At 39.0% G+C, this 21,867-nt stretch overlaps 1 protein-coding gene across 3 annotated transcripts in view; it reads right to left on the bottom strand.

Annotated features, from left to right (window-relative positions):
• The window catches only part of LOC126377552 (band 4.1-like protein 4), a 39,617-nt gene that overhangs the window by 4,704 nt on the left and 13,046 nt on the right, over positions 1-21,867 (bottom strand). For all 3 annotated transcript variants that reach the window (XM_050025351.1, XM_050025360.1, XM_050025369.1), the window contains exons 3-17: positions 17,886-17,990; positions 16,935-17,056; positions 12,441-12,538; positions 7,742-7,862; positions 7,104-7,191; positions 6,873-7,025; positions 6,026-6,180; positions 5,611-5,711; positions 5,114-5,192; positions 4,151-4,345; positions 3,511-3,660; positions 2,463-2,538; positions 2,229-2,314; positions 1,431-1,613; positions 715-858 (exon numbers count right to left, since the gene is read on the bottom strand). In XM_050025351.1, coding sequence (XP_049881308.1) covers positions 715-858; positions 1,431-1,613; positions 2,229-2,314; positions 2,463-2,538; positions 3,511-3,660; positions 4,151-4,345; positions 5,114-5,192; positions 5,611-5,711; positions 6,026-6,180; positions 6,873-7,025; positions 7,104-7,191; positions 7,742-7,862; positions 12,441-12,538; positions 16,935-17,056; positions 17,886-17,990 — 1,856 coding nt within the window. The remainder of the gene's footprint in view (positions 1-714; positions 859-1,430; positions 1,614-2,228; positions 2,315-2,462; positions 2,539-3,510; positions 3,661-4,150; positions 4,346-5,113; positions 5,193-5,610; positions 5,712-6,025; positions 6,181-6,872; positions 7,026-7,103; positions 7,192-7,741; positions 7,863-12,440; positions 12,539-16,934; positions 17,057-17,885; positions 17,991-21,867) is intronic.

Below are 21,867 nucleotides of genomic sequence, written 5' to 3'. Positions count from 1 at the left end.
AAATTGCCATTATTCGGGCACAATTAGGTCGTGTACTAGGTTTAACATAAATTATGAAATTCTGATTACTAAATAAAGACAGATCTTAAACTAAAGAAAAACATTTCCTTTTTCCTATTTATTGACTTATTTATGAATTTTAATAAAGAAAAACGTAAGTAATAATAAGTCCGAAATTATCACGTTTTTCTATGACGTCATAGTGTGCTTTTTCATACACATTCCATAGTAATTTCGTGTTTTGACGTTTAGTAAAAAGTAATTGATTTGACTAGTTGGAAACTAGCCTATTGAAATTAATCATCCCTTATCAAAGAGTCACATACAAAATAATCGTACTTGCTCTACTATTATAACACAGGCCTTTGGCCTACTATGGATATCGGCTGTTTAGTTAACTCACGGATGTATGACCCGTTGTCTGTAAAATTCCCTGTATCTCGGTATTAGTTTTCAATAAGTATAATTATATTTATATTTTTTTTTAAATCTCATCAATAATGTTTTTCTGTTAATAGGGTAATATTTAGTACTATACAAGATATGATATGAAAATCAGAAATACACAAAATATTTACTTACATTAAAATTAAACAATGAAATAAATAGTACAAAAATGAATTAACCAATAATAATTATAAATGAAGTATTTATATTTATAAATTAAATATTAATATAATTATAAATTAATTATTATATTATATTATTACATACCTCCCATGTTTCTCATTAGTATTGGTTCTGTGGGTGCTGATATTACTGGAACTTGATCTGAGTGATCCATGATGAGGGTTATCGTGACTTTTGCCATGTGATGACGTACTTCTGTCTCGCCTTGCTAGCGACCCGTGTTCAGTCCTAAAATAATTATAATCGTTTCGGAATTGTGATCATCAGTTGTAATTGAATATTATCCATAACGCACTCCTTTTTTTAATAATACTCAATTACGATATGGTTTTGAGATGACGTTTGAGTTAGACCTGTTTACTATGTTTAATTTACTCTACAGTCTTCATATCACATTTGTCCCACTAGGACACTATGGTGACGTAACCAAAATGTACTTATGTAAGAAATTGTAATAAGCAATATTGCTGTTTGAAATTTGCATTTTTTTTATATTGCTGTTTTTCAACTTCTTCCACCCTAAGGTTGCCTAGCAGAAATTGCTTTTTGGCAATAAGGCCGTCTATTGTGCTTATTTTTATTTGTATATATTAAGTCATGTGTATATGTTTTGTGCAATAAAGAATTATTGATTGATTGATAGATTGATTGACATTGTGCACATTGTTTTATATACTTATGCGCAAATTGACAAAATAGCAAAATAGCTTTTTGGATGAATTGCTTCGACGTGGCCTTTGTACCCAGTACCTACTGCGCATTATGGCAGTTTTATGAGTCAAGGAGAATGAACGACTCACTGTCTATGTTTCGACGAAGTGCGAAGCTTGGTCTGTCTAGCGTGACTGGTCTGCACCACGGTGTAGGGTATTTCCTTCAATTGCTCCTCTGTCATACCCGTTGTGTCCACTAACGAAAACTCTAAATGCTGCTTCAATTCAGTCGGGAGCCATTTCTTCTCGTTCGGTGAACCTGATCTGGAGCTAAATGGGATAATTCGCAAGATATAAATAAACCCCGGACTTTCACCAATGAGTTATTAATTTATCTTAAGTGCAGTTTTCACTAACACAGTTGACTCGACCACTATAGATGGCAATACGGCTCACCACCTACCACGTTGGAACAGAAAGCTTGGTGAGGCGTGGGTACTTTAGTTCATCTTGTGATGGATGCACGTCTGACCACCCTATCTGAGCCTAAGTCGTGAGCTTATGTTGTTGTTGTTATATATATAAAGTATCATATTATTCTTGTTAAACCAGAAGAACATTACTGGGAACTGGTTTTGTGTTTTTTTCAAAGTGAAAGAAAATAGATTTAATCGCTTTTGTTGTCTAATATCTCGACCCGACAAATTCACTAGCCTTGGAGGTCTACACTCATAAAAGGATTAGGACCTCCACACAAAACATTCGTCGGTCCCTTGGATATAAGAACAGCTAAATTTAGAAAACTCCCGGTATGCCACTAGCCTTTATGCTCGAGCATTTAAATCATAGTTATATACGCATAGTGAACAACAACCACTCTTTAGTTTTTGACTACCTCGTATTACTAAAGCAACTAAATATAAAGAATGACGTCAAAATAGTTACCGATGCTTCCTATGCCTTCGGTGTCTATGCGAAGACCGATGTGTACCTGTCTCAGGCTCCATTTGCGAGCGCCGCACATTTGCCACCTGAAATACATCCTCATTGAAATGCCTGTCTAAGTGACCATTATAAGCTGAACTCTCGTCATAGCCGCGTCATCAATACCGAAAGCTCAACTTAAATTTGTTATAAATCGTAATTAGGCATTTCTTAGTACTAAAAAGGATCGCTTACTTGTACACCGCTACCAGCGTTAGTTTGCCTCAGAACTTCTTTCCATTGTGACTCCGATTCAATCAGCTCGTATTCTCTGCAACCACAAGCATTCAGAAGTTTTTAATTAAAACATAGACGCCGCTGTAAACCACCCTTCTAAGAATAATGTTTAATCAAGAAGCGAATTACTTTCCTGAGAATCAGCTTAATTAAAATCATAGAAATAATATTAAAGATATGAAAAAAGGAGCAACGTAATTTCCTAGCAATCTTTGTCGTTCAAATAAAATTATCTTAGGAATGCTGAATTAATATTGAATTCAAAAAATTATGAAGAAAGAATGCACCAGAGACGCAATTGCAATTGGAAATACAATTATTTAAATTGCGTAGCTCCTGCAGATATACTTAAAGATGTAAAAACATTAAATCTACATTTGCACCATATGAGGTTGGTTGGAAGAAATATATTTAGAAATATTGTATGAGGTATCGTACCTAAAATCTACGAGTACTATCTATGGTAAGTCACATCTCTTCCGCGAGTAAACAAGTATTTCAGATTCTGTATCTTGTAATTTAAAATATATTATGCTAAAATTAATGTAATTAATTCAAATGTTTATGTGGGACTTTATTCTAACAACCAGTGTTCCTTAAAAATACCACAGTTTGACATGTCAATATGTCTACAATAAAAATATATATATACCTAGGTGGTGGCCCCGATTCCTGCAGACACCTCCTAATTTTACTTTAAGTTATAAGTACCTGTCATTTTCTTATCCGCCAAAAAGGAAAAGGACGGATGATTCACAGCTCTTAATTTTAGGAAGAATGAGTAAATGAATGAATAACCCGGGCGAATCAAAAAGGTATCTCGTTGGTATGCAAACTATTTGACGTGTGCTGTCAACATAATTCTGTTGTTTTAGATTTGTGCTTAAAATTGACGTGTGTTCCATAAATTTTATGCTTGTCGATTATCCGTCCCTTTCCTTTTCGGCGGATAAGAAAATGACTGATATAATTATTAGCACTAATAATAGGTTTTGAACTTTTGTACTTGGTATTAGGCTGTCCATCGTCCCTCTCGGATCCGGACTCGTGCTTATGTCGCGAGCGGTGTCGCCGATGCTTGCGCCCGGAGCGCCCAGACCCCCGCGACAACTCGCTTTCTGCATCCGACTGCTGCCGCCGCGACCGGTGCTTATGCCTATGGTAATAAGGGACATTGTAATACAATGGATCCTATAACGTGATGGAAGACAGTTCTCTTTTATTTCAAAAACGGTTGAAGTTGCTTAGCCTGGCGTAAATAATTATTTTAAAGCCAAACAAGTCACAAATATAAAGCCTCAAACGCGGCAGTAGGATTATGTAAAACGAGTACCAGTTGAAAAGTTATAAAATAAAAGGATTTATTCAATTATCAAACACCAGACTCTTACAGTGTTATCAAACACTTAATATAAAACTTAATGCAAAATTAACGAGAAATGCCACAAAGATAATGGACCAGATGATGGACCAGGTCAAGCAGGGGGGCCCTATACAAAGAGCTGTACATATGGCACAGAACCGAACCCAGTGGAGGAAGATCACATATTTATAATCACGATCCTCAGCAGTGAGGGAACGACAAGAAAGAAAGATGCCACAATGATAATATTGGACAATAATCCTTTTCACATTTCAGTACTAACTTGCGATTGGACCGTGAGTCGTTGGAACTCTGCGAGTCGACGGAGGCCGAGCGGTCTCGATGCCTGGGCGCGGGTGGCGGCCTGGTGGCGGTAGGCGAGGCCGAGTAGAGGCCGCGTCGAGTGGGCGCAGACCGCGTCGACCGCGGAGACCCGCCCGGGGCCGTCGCCTCGCAACCTAGCATCTCTCCGCTGAGTCTAGAGGTAAAATGGTTAAAAAAACAAAATAATTTATGGCGATGGTTTTGATGGTATGGTTAATGGTTGGTGGTGGTTCGGTTGATTTTAGTTTGTGGAATGGATGGTACTTACTGTGTTTATGTTGCTTATGTACAATAAAATATTGTAGGTACGTAAATAAAATAAAAAACGTACAAAATTTATCTACACTTAGGTATAATAAACCAGCCTTTTAAGAATGAAGAGAATATCTTTTCTGAAAATCAACTTTATTAGGAACACAGAAAAAAATGAGTCATCTAGTCACCCTGCTCAATTTAAAGGCAAGTAGCAACCTTCTTTGTGGTGATTTTAAATTAAAGGTAAAATAAAAAAAGGTACACCAAACTGCACTTGGAATAAGCTGACGATAGATAATGATGCTAATAAAACCGTAATTGAAACCAGCTTCAGAAGCCTTTTCAGTGAGGCTTAGGGAGCTGAAATTTTAGCAAAAAATTTCGTAGTTTCAAAAAGTCAGAACGAAAATAGTAGGTAGATATCTACTTGTAAAAGGAAATTACTAGAGTAAGTACTTAACTATAAGGCGGTTATCATACCACGCGGTCGATCGCGCGGTGGGGCAGTACGCGTGTGTTTAGAATCGACGGTGACATACCAGTCAATACTCCATTGACGACCGTTTCACTGCCAACCACGAGCACGAACGCGTCGTGTAATAACCGCCTAACAAAAACCTTGAAGATTTACTTACACAAGAAATACGATAATTAGAGTATCACTTACGAATTCGGTCGATGCACCGAGGTAGGTTGTTTGGTTTCAGGAGGACAGTCTTTTATTCTCAAGTCTTCTAATTTTGGCACTGTAATACAAATAGATCAATGAACTATGTACATATAAATATAACTATGATCTAACAGTAATACTTTTAAAGATACTGTTTTGATGTGGATTATTGTATGTAGATTTGCCACAAATGGAATTAATTACTTGAGCGAACCGTAGAAATGGGGAGTGCTGAGGGCTCTCACCAAGTACAAAATTTATGAAAACAGGTCTGATGGTGCCCAGTTGGGCTCGTACCTCGGCTTGGGGCGTCGTCTTGTGGCTGGTGTTTATATTTGAAAGATTTATCGACTCTAGCGGGTCGATAGTGTTAAGCGCAGATTGAGGGAACACGTGAGCCGCGCCCGCGGGTCGGTATCGGGATCCTGATTTGTTTGTTGTCGCGAACTGATTGTCCGCCTCTATGGTTTGAGTAATCGGGTTGTATAACGTACCATCATGTAAAGAAGTCTGTGACATGTGCGGCGGCCGGCCGTTGCGACGCGATGGTGTCCTTGTAAATGTCGGAGGCGGCCTCGGCCTCGCACCTCTACTACTACACGAAACATTGAAACTATTAAAACCTCATAACACCCTCTTATAGTGAAAGCGCTTTTTTGAAAAATAACATTCTCATGTGAATTTAACGTCAACAAAACCTTGATTTAAATCAATTAACTTCATTCCGAGTAAAAATTGAAATTAAAATTACCTAGCTTGAAACTAGTTTATATATTGCGAGGTTTTTATAAGAAAAATTACATTCGAATGTGTTTTTTCAAAATAGCTTACGTGGTTTTCACTATAAAGCGACTATAATAATAATTAAGTATGTATCTCAAAATATTTAGTTCAGCTAGTGAATGTTACCTATTTCTCAGTCTTGATCCCAAAGCAAAGATATCCGCAGACGCCGGGGAAGTTTGTTGCAAACGGAAAAACGTGTGGTGATCAGAGCAACAACGCCATAAGTGACGGCAAGCCGCCCGCGTCGGGCTCTCAAAACCGTACGTCGAAGTTTCATTCTGCAAATACACGACAAATCTGAAAATTCTTTGAAAAGACACACGAAAAACGGCACCCAAAACTAAATTCCCGACACAAAGCTGCCTTTTACCTCTCAAAGCGCTGTTATTCAAATATGTCCGCAAAGTTTATATCTCTTAAATCCCTTCATGAAAGTCACATTTCATTTTATCGCAAAGGCTCATAATTGTCGTGGGCAGGTATCACAGAAAAACTTTGCGTATCCAATGTTGTTAAGTAAGTATTTGACGTGATGATAACGCGGATTTCTCAGTAAGTATTCCCTTTTAACGTAGTTTATGTCAAGGAACATTATATTTTTTGAGGAAATGGGAATAAATAAATGTGTTTTGACGTAAGTATGTCAAATAGAGAGACATTAAGGAAGCGGTCCCGCAGCGCGGCGGCGAGGCATCTCGTGTTATCAGCTCGCTCCCGGAGCGCAGCAAATACGCGGCTCAGTCGTACACGACTTATCTGTAATTGCCTGCCTGCGAGTGTCTTTCAAGAAAACCTCACAAGGTGGACTCCATCTTGCACTATTCAAAGCGAGTCCGCCTGAGCCGTTATCATTTGGGAAGATCTACAGAATCAGGTCAAGCGGTCCGATTTTACTGTTTATTCCATTTCTAGCGATTTAACTGGTTTACTTTGAGTGAGAAGTGGTAGTAGACTTGACACGGACACTTACATTTTTGTCTGCTACGCGAAGCATGAAGTAGCGGCCTTTGTAATAAAGTTTGGAGACGCGCGGCCAGTAGTAGTTGGCAACTGTGTGCTTGCCGCGCAGCAGCAGCAGGCCGCTCGGCGCCAGCCCCAGGAAGTACTCCACGCTGTCTTCACCCTGTTATTACATTAAATCCGAGCTATGACCAAGTTTACAGACGGAAAATGTCTAACAATTACGCTGTATATTACTTACCAAGACGGGATGCAAATCTACGCCGTACATATCAAGCCACTTTACTTTGTCTAGGTAACTCAATTCAGCTTGGGCCGGAGAAATGCCTCTGTAAGCAAAAGAAAAGAGGGTTGGAGGCTGTAGGCAATTAATTTAATTGTTATCCTTAATTAATAAGTAGGCGAGCATAATTCACAAAGGCTAAGCAACAATGAGTAATCACGTCGTTGGGCGGTCGAGCGGCGGACGGCGGCCGGGGACTTGTCGCGCGGCTCACTTGCTGTCAAGTAGGTACACATAATTTGCATGTAATTGCGGCTTGTGACGCGTCCACGGCACAGTTAAAAATTCATTCAATTAGTCGAGAAAGGCGGCGAAGTTTAATTTCCGGGACGGGCGCGACGCTTTTGGCGTGAAACTGCTCCCTCTGAAATCTTAATTTCTTGAAACTTGCTTCCCCAGACACGCTCGTGAGATTTTAAGTGTAAGTACCCGTCTATTCGCGTTTTGTGCAGCTCTTAATGCTCTTTTAGGGGTAGATATTTAACGTGAAGAGGGGAATTGCAAGGCTTATGTGCAGTAAGTACACTTGCTTTATGCAAAATTGAATGAGGTCTTAGCTTAGTTTCTGCGTAACAATTTGACGGGGAGTGACTCACGTGAGGGTGCGGTGTATGTCGGCGGCCCGCGCCTCCAGCTCGGGCGTCTGGTGCGCCAGCAGCCGGAACTCGGCCACGTAGCCCGGCTGGTGCCGCCGCGGGTCGTAGTCCCCCAGCTCCGCTACAAACAATATTACTCATACACAAATTGTCCTCGACAAACTCAAAGCTTTTAACAAAACAAAGCTATAAAACGAAAGTTATAAAGCCAAAAAATAACACAACAACACTGTGTCATGTAAGCTCATTTAGCTGATGGGGTACTTCAAACAGTAGATAGAAATAAACCGAGAGTATACGAGCGACAGCGACGTCTCTCCATTTTTGGAACAAATGCCTTGTTTATAGCCGCGTGTAGCGGCCCGAAAATATCTACAACAAACACCCCATGTGTGCCGGTATCCATATTATGACAGCGACCCGTCTTTAACAATCGCAATTAATTCAGTATATACCAGGGAGATCACGTCCTAACCAAACAAATGCCGTATAAACACAAATATTTGGAGCTATGTAGATAATATGATTAGGGTTAATTTATGTAATTTGTGAAATTCAGTTATTTGTGAATAACCCCGGACTAAAATGATAGTGGTAATTTGTAATTCCATTTTAGGTTACACGTGAAGTTCCGAGAGAGGTGAAATATTTATCTTGTAGATAGCCTATGAGCTTGAGGCTTAGAAAAAGTGCGAGTAAACGAGGCTGACAGTCATTTCCCGTCGTCAATCTTTTTTTTGTCCTCGGAAATCGCAACATCTGGTACGCCCTAGTGCGAAAATACACATGAGGACGAGAGGTGAGACTCTTTACACGTACGCGTTTATGTTAAGAGAAGTCGTTAGCCGTTTTCTAATATTCATACAAGTACTCTTAGCAAACATGACGTTTAATAATATTCGTATATGGAAGATATAAAAACTAAATATTAGTAAGCTTTGATTTATGAAACAGCAATTTAGAATAGAATAAAGTACAACGATCCTTTTAATGTTTATCTAACACACTCACGGTTAATAACTGGGGGAGGACCGTAAAACTAATTATTTTTAAACTCCCCTGGTTACATTTACGAGCACTTTAGATGCTGTGATACAGACAGAGATGTTATAGCTTGTTTAAAACTAAAATAGGTACAGTTCGAAACTTTGTATTCAATGTTGAAAAGAAAAGCGAAAATACTTGAAAAGAAGTTTGCAAATAAACAAGTTGGTGAGGCGTGTTATTGTGAACATCAAAGAATTTCATCGACGAATGGTTTACATCAGATACTTGTGCCATCAGTACAAGTCAGAAGCTGGAATCTGTTTCGCGTTTGGTCGTCAATGATCTGTGGAGCACATCGATCATGGCGGGAAACCGCCCATACGGCGGCGGCGAGCCGAATGGTGCCAGCCCGCCGCCCGTCTTACCGATACCACATTTTTATTGCCGATCGTAATATAAACAACATATTTTAGTACTTGTCTACACCACGGTCTAGTAAACGTTCAGGAAAAAACAGATAGCATATCAAAGCGCTGAACTTGTGTAAGTACTTAGGTTAATGAAAAATAATTCTCCAACTGTGAAAAGCAAGATGAAGCAATTTAATAGGACGGAAAACTTCTCGTTTCATCGCTGTAGCCTAACAACTTCTTAGTTACAATAGGCAATAGCAATCTGTGTATACAGTTGGCAATCGCTCTCTGTGGTTACGTCTCATTTTCGTAGTGTCTGAGCGATTGTCCATCCTTCTGATTAATGCGAGGGGTGGGGCCACTTCTCTCTAACTTGTTGCAAAGACGCGGCGAGTCGTCCCGTATTGTCCCTAGTTACGATACACTTCCAAACTCAGTCAGTCCACGCCGGACAACTAAAAATAAATACCCAGCAGTGATTAATCGTGTTTCCTCGTTCCCTGAAACGTATCTTTTTACATCCTTTTTGTATTGCTTTTTCCGAAACGACATTTTGTAAAACGAAGTTGCTGAAGCTGCTTTATAAGAATGCAACTTCAAACGCGGAAATAATGAAACATCTTTATATTATCTTTTGTTCATAGAAGTATTAGGTATTATAATAAGTAGGCGCACTCATAAAGGAGGTAATGGGGATGGATGATTTTCAGATGCAAATGGTCGGAAAATAGGAATATTTTGTGTTGCCTCATAAAGGTGAAACCTTAGGGTAAAATGGATAAACGCGCGGTCGCAACGCTGTTCTATACGGATCCCCAGTAACGTCGAACAAATAATGATTAAGTTCATTAAACATACTTTAAAGTAGCTTGCGATAATTAGGGACGTTCACAAAATGTTTTTATACAGGTTTGAGAATTTGAGGTTCATTTCGTATTTTAATGAAAGCTTTTAATATTCTCGAAGTACATTATTAAAAAGATTTTTTGATAGGGCGCATAATAATAAGGCGTGTGTGAAAGTAAGAAAAAGGTTTTAGATGTTGGGTGGGCGCATCCCGCCCGTCTGTGAACCGCAGGCTACACGAGGGTCGCTGATGTAGGCAAGATTAGATGCAAACGATCCCGCGCTGATGGCTCATTTGCCTCTTGAATAACGCATTGATATTATACCTCCGCTCCACCTACTACGCTATATTATTATTACACCGCATTATAGCAACAAAATTCGGTCTCTGATATCTCTTTTACTCGTCTTATTCTTTCCTATTCTTTGATGACATTTTAACATTATTACTTACTTTGTCTGTGATCCAATCGAGCCAAATAATTGATAGGCTAAGTCTAAAAAACTTAATTCAGATAGTTCGGTTTCCAACTTAACTTTTTTGGCTTTGTCTCAATTCGAACCACAAATCAAATAGGTAGGTAAATAAGTAATACGCTTATTACAGTATTTGTTCAGAACGAATATATAATAAAAAAATTCAGGCAGTGAAGTGAAAACTCGTAAGAGAAAATATAACTTAATTAAGTATCCAGATAGATAGAAGTATGATGAACTCTATAAATAAATATACTTGAGAAGTAATTAACCTTCAAAGGTAAGCGAGATATTAATTATATTTGAGAGAAAATAATCATAACTTGTGAGTAAATAAGTGCTATTTGCTTAAAACGGAAATGGAATTGTGGGATAATTTGAGAGGTCTCTGGGAGATGGCATCCCGTTTGCTATTGCAGCTGCATCCCGAGAAGAATAGCTCTAACGATTGCTGCCGGCGAAATGGAGCGGGCCCGGACCGCGCGTCGCTGTACTGAACCAATTGACTAAATTAGAAAAGAAGAGAGCCTGACGAACCTAACCATTCTTTTGCAGAACAAGCTAATATTATTTTATAAAAATGCATTGCTAACGCGCGAGCCTGTTTTGTATTCCGTACCGTGTATTGTTCATAAAATTATTTTTTGTAGTGGGCTACATAATCAAGTTAGAGCATGTCTGGACATTTTGGCTAGCACAGTTAACGGAATGAAACAATTAAAAATAAAACTTTTTGTGATTCGGTTTGGATTTTTCCGTGAATTCTAATGCACCTGTGTAATATTAAGCTAGAGTGAGTGACTGGCCATTTGCTGCTTCTAGCGATGAGTCAACGCCCCCATCCTCTCTGAGTCGACTTCAAATTATTGGTTTGCGTGTACTTTACAATTTCGTCATGGAATGTGAACCGATTGTTACGGCGATGGTAGCCGCTTAACTACATGAATGGCTATCGCACCTACTACTTTCGTGTAATTTTAAAATTAGCGAATTCAGATTTTGTTTCGTATATGACTGGTATTATCTTAATACTACGTTAGTAAATGATTATCTAACATGCGGACGTTCATTTAATCTGCTGACTTGGAGCGTGTAAGCAGATCTGAGTACGGCGACTGTGACGCAAGGTAGCAGGCGATCATATTTCACAAAGCGGGTCGTAAAAGAATCGTTTTCCAGGAACAGTGTGAAGCGTTCAATAAGGTTAATAAAATAGGTTGTGGTACTAAGTGAAATAGTAAACATGAAGTGCGGTGTGTGGCGATGGGCGCCAGGTGGGGTATCGAGGTTAGTGCCCGGTGGCGGAGTGGGAGCCACTTTGTAAACGAAGCACGGATTTTACTGCCACTGCCACATCGTATCAAGGCTCTAATGTGTAATATTATGTCTCTGTTGTTTACAATAATATTCCCCGAGCGGCCTAAATGTCTTTATCCCATTTCTATATCGCCTACAATTTCAGGTACACTGAAATTGCGCGGGTATATTTGGACAGAGGTCATTCTGGTCATTGTTACCGTACTTAGCTAATTGCTGTAGCTCCGCCTCTGTAGCTAATCGTTTCGTAATTGAATAAGTTGTACCTAAATTCTAACTTATTACGGTCTAAAAGCTTTTTCATGTTTTATATGTTATATAGTATCCTCCCTCAATACACGATGGCATAACATTATAAAATACCTATCACACACATTTCACAGTTTCTTGAACCTTACAGTGGGTAATCCCAGTGGATGGATATAATGTTGATGATACTTAGATTTTTAAATAATCGCGTGTATTAAGTCAATCGTGCTGAACATGACCTATCCTTCTTTGAAGTTTCGCCCGACATCTTAAACAACTTTACATGTTACTTCCTTCAAACATACCTAATGAAGATTAAAAAAAGAACGTGCTTAAAGATTTGCTTTGTAGAATATATTATTACTGTTGTACATAAAAATGCAATAATGCTGTATGTATGTGATACTTACATTGCAGTACATACGCGGCGAGCTCGGCGGCAAGGTCGAAGTTGACAGGCAGGCGGCCTCGCAACACATCTTGCTTCAACTGAAGGAATAATTGGTACCTGCAACGACATACAATATTAAAATACGTCTCAAATAAATAGCGCTTTTATTACGAAATATATTTTGCATTTAATAATAGAATTTCATTGACATCCAAAGTGATATTACTGAGCTGCAAATGACGCAATTCATTTTATTAAATATCTCCCTACCTTCATTTTCGAACCGTTTACCGAGTTTCATTAGGGCGGCGAAAACAATGTAAAATTATCGAAACATCTTCAAAGTTCACAAAGGAACTCCTTGAAAGGCATTCTTATCAAAGCCAAGAAATATTTCACGAAGCATAGACTTCGTTTGTTTTAAATCCATTTTTTATACCAGGTGATGAGAGCTAAGTAAAAGCGATGTAAGAAGCGTGGCCCTTAAAAGGAAATTAAATATTAAAAGACCATCACAGCAAAGGTTTTCAAAGATTTTACGAGTATTAAACTGCGGCTCTTAGCAAAGGGAGACGGCTTCCCGAGAAGTACGAGTGCCGACTAGGCGCGGGCGCGCCGTAATAACGAAATTTTAATATAACATTTCGGTATTTCCTCCAGTTACTAGCTTCCGAAAAGAAATAACGAATTATGAAAAACTTTTTGAATATTCCACTCAACTGACTTGGACTGTAGCCATTGTTGTAAATTATAAATGGCCCGAACTCCGTTCGGCGAATCAAAAATTACTAACAAAAAAATGGTGCGAAGAAAGCGACTTGAATACGAAGTTGAATAAATTTGCTATGGGTTATGAATAAAAAAAATAAAGCTTATTTTTGTAGATTGCATCCAATTAAAACCGTCTGTGGAGTGAATGTTGCTGCTACTTTTTATTCAAGGGTTGGCATACAGTTTAGCCGTGCAGCGCCTGGCCCAGCCATTCATTCCTTCAAGCCACGTCTGTTTACGAGCTCACGGAGTTTACTACGAGGGCACTAGACCTTCTTTGTTCTTTCATCCTACTTCTCTACTTTTTATAGACGTTAAATTTTAACAGTTCCTAATAAAGTTAAAACGTATTATACGACGCATTTAGGTACGAATACAAACGTCACATAAGCATAGAGTCGCTTACATACAAAGTTGGTTCCAGATATCTTGATGCTTTACTGGTTTTTTTATACCTTTTTATGATGCATTTTACGCTTCAGAACCACACCTAATACGTTTACGCACCTAATACTTAGCTTGGAAGCTTTCTGCATGAAATTTTCTTCGCGTTCATGATACAATGTTAGGGCAGTATAAGCAGATAAGAGAATTGTATTGCTATTTTCTAACTTTATTACAAGGTATATCTTTGTTGCTGCTAGGACTTCTTATCCTGGGTTTATCGTAGTTGTCAACTAAAATACAATTTCGTGTCCAATTTAACAACATATAACAAAGAGCTCTATAATCCCAATTGGGGTAGTCAGAGGTTCATCCCTTGTATGGTAAACTAAGTACCCACTTTTCATCGAGCTTTAGCTTTAGCTTTAGTGAGCCGTATCGCCGTCTATGATGGTCAAATCAACTGTGAAAATTGCACGTAAGATTAACTCATTAGTGCAAAAGTACCGGTGATCGAACCGGCGCTATTCGTTTGAGAAGCAAGCCAGTGACACCCAGGATAATAGTAGCTTCTAATACCGAGTGAGAGCCTTCAGTGCTCCCCATATACCCGGCCAAGTTAATGCCACTTGCGGCAAATCAACAATATGTCACGTAAAAAGCAGCTTCTAACATCATGTTTTGGTAACCTGTCACACCGTGTCTTAAATATCGTACGTGATATAGTTATAATATAAGAATGGCCTCTGTGGTCCAGTGGTTGAGCGTTGGGCTCACGATCCGGAGGTCCTGGGTTCGATTCCCAGTGGGGACATATCACAAAAATTACTTAGTGGTCCCTAGTTTGGTTAGGATATTACAGGCTGATCACCTGACTGTCCGAAAGTAAGACGATCCGTGCTTCGGAAGGCACGTTAAGCCGTTGGTCCCGGTTACTACTTACTGATGTACGTACGTAGTCGTTATATGAGTCATGTCAGGGGCCTGTGACGGCTCAATAGTAACTCTGACACCAGGGTTGATGAGGTTGGTAATTCACCTCACAACCCGCACGATAGAAGAAGAAGATATAAGAATATAATCTCTAAAATTAACTTTTGATTTTGCTATCGTAAACAACGTGTGCTGGAACAAATACAGATTGTCTTCTCCTACATAGTGTTCTTATAAGAAACATTTTGACTGTTACACCTCTTTTTTATTAAATATGACGTAAGCCCAGACAATCGCTCCTTGTGGCTCTATCATGGGAACCAACCGGCGATTGCGACCTAGTGGCAATCCCGAAGCGTGACGATAATAAATAACACTGTTACATCCCGTCACAATAATATGATACATTCTACTAGCCACATGTGTTCCATAGCTGCTCTATACTAGGCGATACAAGTAGGTACTTTAGAGGAATTTAAAGTACGTAACTACTATTAAATAGAACGTCTAATTCAGTACAATTAGTGATTTAGCTTCAGCGCGCGGTACGATTCAGATCTGTCACAATCACAATACAGAAACCAGTGTTGTAACGTTCATTAAAATAGTGATGTATCAGTCGAGAATTCGCCGTTCCATTCTGATCGATCTCACAATACCTACATACATAAACTTATACTAGTATTTTTCTGTCTACTCCGACTGCAATTGTTGAACAGAGTGAGAGCCTTTAGCGCTCCCCATTTGTCAGGCTAAGTGAATACCGCCGAAACAAAATCTACAATAAGTCATGTCGAAAAAGAGAAATCTCCTACTGTATGGATATAATTCGCACACAATGTGATGTCTTCAGCAAACAGGCTATGTAATAAAATATAATTCATCTCATATTAAGTACTTAAGTACCTATTATATTTTTAATCCCGGCTTCAAATATTTACATAGCCTTTATAAAAGATAAGAAAATAATAAGATCTCGGAGTAAGTAATAGACTATTTCAAAGGCAAAGAGATAGGTGACGCTGACGAAGCACTGAACACAGAGCAGTGAGGAACCGTGACACAGATGTGTTTTATTATCACTTCCCACCCTCCTCCGGCCATATTAATGTTATACGAGACGCTATGAAAAGCATTACGTATATTACTACACTATGAGATTTATATTACATATCACAGCTTTGATGGAAAACCACAGTAATGAAACATTACTACTATTTGAAATTTTAACATGCGTTCATTAATTTGGTTTTCACATTCTGCTAGCGGTTTTCTGGCGCTCATTTTAATAACACGAATGGCTGTTTGTACTGGAGTGCAATTCGCTGCATTGGTCACGATATCGCGTGTGACGCGACAAATAACGAAGGTTCAGTCGCAGCTGAATGCTATCTACGTAGATAAACGTAGTACCTCGATAAGTCGAAGCCTATAACATTTTGTCACTTCCCGCGCGATGCGTAACTTAGGCTGCAGAGACAGCGGGCTCTGCATGACTTGCCCTACCTCGCGCGGCGCTATACATACCGCAGGTGGCTGTATAGACATAGCTAATTCTGTCAACGTAGATTAACATCGTACGGCAATTAATCGCAGCCCACAATACTCACAATTGTGCCTATTCGGACGGACAGAAACTTAACCTAATTTTAGTTTGACAGCTCTTAAATTAGTGCCGTCCTTCACTAACAATACATGCGAGAAAGAGCCATCTCTTTCTAGTTAGCTAGCTAGCTAGTTTAAGTTGGTGGTTACCCGAATCGACCCCGATATACGTCGCCCTGTAACCGTGCAGACTCAGCAGGTCACCATAACTGATATTCTTACGTCGTTCAGAAACTGGTTCCGATTTGGCGCCAGCAGGATTAACGGTACGGAGAAAGTTCACGTTTGAGTCTAATTGATTCAATTAATTGCATCATATCGACTTGATTGCGGGAACAACTGTTCATGACGTGACCTAATTGATATTTGTACTCTAAACAAAATAGAATTGAATTGAATACAATTGAAGGAAAAAGAGGAAGGGTTAGACCTAGGAGAACGTTTATGAAACAAATAAAAGACAAGGTGCAGATCGTGTCGAATCAGAGAGAGAAGAGAGGAGTGGCGATTATTCCACCGACAAAAACGCAGCTCTCTTAAATAATAAGAGAGAGAAAATCAAAATAGACTGAGTAATAAATCGTAATTGAACAAAGATACATTTTTATTCGGTTCGTAATTTGCAGCCTTAGGCTAGATTCTGAATATTAAAAACGGAACTTTTTATTATCGCTAAGCCTCAGGTACTTGAGTTGCCTAGCCAACGTTTACTTAGGATACTGTTGAATAAAAACTTCTTTTTATAGATAGGTAGTCCTATGGGCGAAATTAGTAATTAGATTTGCCCATTATATTATATAAAAAGATCCATGAAACTCACCGTGTAATTTCTTCCAGCAGTTTGCAAGGGTCTGCAGCGTAGAACTTGACTCCGAAGTAGAAAGTATAGGAGTCAGAGCCTCGAAGCTGACGCTTCAACCTCTTCCCCACATCCAACCAGTGCTAAATGTAAACAAAATGATGTCAGACATTGACATTCGTATGTAAATATACTCACACAAAAATCGCCAGCTATCGAATCCTACCTCATTATTTCCGTTTACTGTAGAAAATCTGTTATGAAAATAAAGAAATCAATACAAAAACGCGTATAACGGACATTTCTCCAACGGGATTCGCATAAATCAAAACTTTCATTTGTCACTTCAACGTGATTTACTTTACTTATTTAATTGACTTGTTTTTTATCTTCCAACAAATATATAAAACGAAAGGATTCAAGAAAATAGTTTGCGTTTCCCAGAGCTTATTACGCGGGTAAAAAACTACTTATTTCCCGACAAAATAAAAAGCTTGTTGTAAGTATGTTATAGAAATTTCATTCAAGATAAAACCAGTTTTACTTTGTAGACAAGAAAGTTGCGACCGCCGTAGATGTCATATCTACATGTAACTTGTTGGTAAATTGTTTTTTCTTTATCCTCTCATTAGTTACTACTCAAGACTTTCCTGACTTTTCTCTTTGACATAAAAAATGTTCGAAGTTTTTTCATGAAAAACGGTCGTGATATAAAACAGCGTGGCTGAGTAAGCTCCATGTTGCTCCGGTTGATTATGTCCAGTTATGAGACGTAACTATATTATTGTTTATACATAGGTATTGTATGCTATGGCCAGACGTATCAATTCTTTGGAACCATGTAACATTAGTTTATATAACAAACTAAAAGAAAGTCTCACTAAATGTAAAACATGTTAATGCGACAGGGTTTAAAGTACGTACATATTTATAAGCGTGACAGTAACTATGAGTGTGATATTTCTGGCTTACCGTTTGGTTATCCTGGTCCACGTACCGAAGGCCGAAGTAGGCCGTCTCTAGGAGATCCAAGTGTCTGAAGACCACATCCAACAGAGCTTGTCCCGTGTTATTGTCCTGCAAACACCAATACTAGTTAATTGCTCTTCATTGCTATCAATACAACTGTTATTAACTCCGATTGTTCTCATTAATTACGCACCGTCAAGTCAAGTGAGTGTGAGCACTCAACGTAAACATAACTATAATTTCTAGTTAGATACAAACAGGAAGGTATGGTAAAAGCTAGGTAATTTATAGAGAACACTTAAGACAGACTGTTACAAAGTCTTTGAACAAGAGATGTTTTCCCTTATTTAATTTTCTGTTGAGAAAATTACATCTTCGCCTTAGGCGCGACAAAGGTCCCTACTGACGTGCTTTCAAAAGAATAATTAATTTTACTTAAGATTTTCCTTAAATTTAAATCAAAAACAATGAAGTTTACTTTTTACATTGAGGCATTTATCGCTTCCCCGCCTCCGAAACAAGATTAAACAAAGCCGAAAACAAAAGTGTTTAGGTATCATTTCGCTATGTGCGCTCTTTAACAAAACTTTCTTTCTTTCCATATCTATAACTTTATGAGATATTCATGCGCAAAAGAAAGCATCAAACATTGTTGAGCAACCTAATCTCCCACGGCGAAGGCACGAGACTATCACCAATTAGCATTTCTCGATGCTTTCCACAATTAGGTTAATTCGCACGCGATGGTCCGAACAGTAATACCAGTAGTCAGTGGTGATATGGTATTGGCATAATAATGGTCGGGTGGGGCAACTCTCACGCGCAGCTCTGATGGAAGCTTGCGTGCCTCTGCGCGCGCGTGACGTGATAAACACAGGCTATATCCAACATTTCGGAAAAGTGCAATCACACTCCCACGCTTGCGGTGGACGCTACGCTACCACATTCTTTTTTATCCATCTTTGTAGAGTTACTGTCAATACATAATCGATTTTTTACTACTTACGGTTTATTTTGGTTAGTAATCGATAAACCTGTGAAAGAGAGACTGTCAGATTACAACGGATTTTGAAATGGTAAGCACCATTCCAAAAAGCTTTGTAAGTTCTATTTATATGTATATTTCTGAAACGTGTTTCATAATCCGATCATTTAGATGTAAACAAGCGGGCCCAACCGATTGAAAATAGATTACATTTCGAGCATACATTGAATCGCTAATTAATTTCAATTATCTATTAGACCGTAGCAAAACTAAATCTCTGTATATTTAGTGCTACTAAATCGCTTATAATGAGAAGAGCAACAAAGTGTTTGAAGATAGGTAAGTCGTAATTGAGTAGACGTGCGTTCGAAACAACATATCACTGTAAGTGTACATTAAATTTGCTTGTGGAACCTTCGCCGGCTTGTGGGAAAATTGCGAAACAGTTCGTTGGGCTGAATAATAAATGATTTAATAACAGAGCGCGTTTGCTCCCACCGGCGTATGGCTCGAAAAATAACAAACGATTTCAAAATCTGGCAGTGGCCGTAGGTATGTGCACGCGATCCTCCCTGCTGGCGTGCAGGTAAACATGGCCTCGGTACACGTCCAATGCCACCACTCTGATGCCCACCTCATCTATATAATTTTAATCATCATCGCGATATTTCTGCTATTTGAAATTATGTAAATATTCTAAGCTTGCGCTATCCGGATCAAAGTTGTACCAGCTAGATTGCGTATCCGTCCAGTGAGCAATGGAGTCATCAATAAGACAGAACGAGGACCGGGGTGCACCTCGCAGCGCAGTAGACCGTGAAATGCTGTCGACTCAATTTGCTCCGAGACACTACACGACAATGACAGCCCGACACTAGGCTCGCTCTATAAATTGCTGAGCAATTCCTTGCCTTTCCTTCCCCGCTAGTTTTTGAGCCAAATAAAATAGTGCCGAAGCGAAAATTCTGGCAAAACGCTCGATAAAATGTGGTTGAATTCTACTGTTTCGTTTTACACATACGAGTGACGCGTTCAAGCATAAGCTGTTCGTTGGCACAAGCTTTCTTTGACACCGTTAAAGAGACGCAGATTGATATTCATATTTATTTCCTACAAATGATTTCCTTTACTTAATGGAAAACTCGTGCGATGAGACCGCTCTGCCGGCTCATCTATAATCTTCTGTAATAAAGGTAATAAGAGCACAAGCTCAACCAATTACGGGCTCCACCATTCCTCAAAATCAAAGATAATCGGTCAAGACTCACCAGTTAGCAACCAATTCTGAATTTCCTGTAGCAAATTGCGCGGGTTGGATAATGAATAAGAATTACGTAAATAAGTAGTGCGGTCATAGAAAATTAATAGTTATCATAATACTAATTTGATTATAAGATGTCAATATCAATTACACTATTATTTTTATTAGACGTAGCTGCTGTCAGCGGCAAAAAGAAATCTCTTCCAAATCTTAGGGAAAAATGTAACTTTGGTAAAATAATAAATCTTGGTATTTTAGTAATAGGAAAGGAGAAAAGTTGCCGTTAGATCCGTTCAAGACAAATGTCCCTTTGTAGATAGGGAAGCAGTGCGGAAAGGGCGGCGATTTATCTAAAATATCCATACAATTTAGCGAGAAACGTCGAACTCTCGTCGCTTCCACTTTGCCTAAATTGGACGATTCTAGCCCAATATATCTTGGGAATTTGTGTGACGAACAAGTTGCGGGGCTTACTAGCGGGTAAACAAAGGCGACGGGGACGAATTCCTGCCTTGTTTACGGTTATGACGGAGAGTTTTGTAAGTATATCTGAATGACTGCGGATTCGTTCGAAGCCGGCGGACTTATACTCGTATGTTTTCAAGTTTGCGGGAGTTTCCGAGATAATAGAGATTGTGTGTGAGGTCGACGGCGTCCATTATTCTCCGCGCGCGGCGTGGGTGTTACTGTGGATTTTAGCTGGAAAGATACTGCGCCGTTTCTCTGAAGAACTTTCAGCACTGACTTCCTAGTGGAATTAATTAAATGTAAAGTGTACGATAAGAGCACTTTATTAAAACAATTAGCTTTTACCGAGAAACTTGCAAAATTTGTTTGTTCTGCTACCGTTTGTTACTTGCAAAAAAGGCTCAGTCAGAAACGTAAAAGCATTTATACCTCCGAACACGGTACTTGGAAGTACCTTCCGGTGATTACAGACGGAGGAAAGAAAACCGTGCTATTAACTACGATTGTCAACAACGATGTAGCTATGAGCTAAATAGTGTTTACATAGCAAAGACACGTGGTCGGGTATAGGGCGGCATAGGCAACGGCCGCGACTCAGTCACTCCCACATTCACCGCGCGGCGACAATAGCAGCCAAATAGAATTTAATATTCATAGAGTCGACGTACGATTCAGTGAATTCATCCGCACCTTGGACCCGAGCCTCGCATATAAAAGACCTTCGAGCCCCTGGGTATACTTCAAATAATTCGTCTCGGAATAGCTGCACTTCTAAAGTAAGGGACGGGAACGAAGAAAAAATCTGGCCGTTTGTTCTGTGCGGGAAAATTGAAAAATTCCGCCAGCGTCCATCGGGACGTCCGCACGTGGCAAAGGTTGATTTTCGAATAGGCAATACATACACAATATACAATCATATAACATCCAGTTACGCCCTTAATCCCTACAGAGGTCGGCGGAACCATAAGTCAACAAGAAAACAAACTTTCAACCACAATAGGTTTCTATTTTTGTTTCGTAAATTACGTAAATAAAATGATGCACTGAAAAATGGAATTTCTCTCAGTTCTAAGACGTTGATATAAACATAATTAAGTAATAGGTATAAGTTTAAACAAAAAACCTATTACTTGTAAGCTATGTTAGCTGAAGAGAGTGGGTGGGTACTATATTATAATACTTTTTGTTTTAGGAGGTCGACCCGTAAAAGGTAACACCGGAACCTTTATTTTTTACGACAGGGGTTATAAACAAGTTGACGACGTACCTGA

This window comes from Pectinophora gossypiella, chromosome 2 (assembly GCF_024362695.1).
Source record: "Pectinophora gossypiella chromosome 2, ilPecGoss1.1, whole genome shotgun sequence".
Lineage (NCBI taxonomy): Eukaryota > Metazoa > Arthropoda > Insecta > Lepidoptera > Gelechiidae > Pectinophora > Pectinophora gossypiella.
This window is presented reverse-complemented; position numbering and strand designations above follow the sequence as displayed.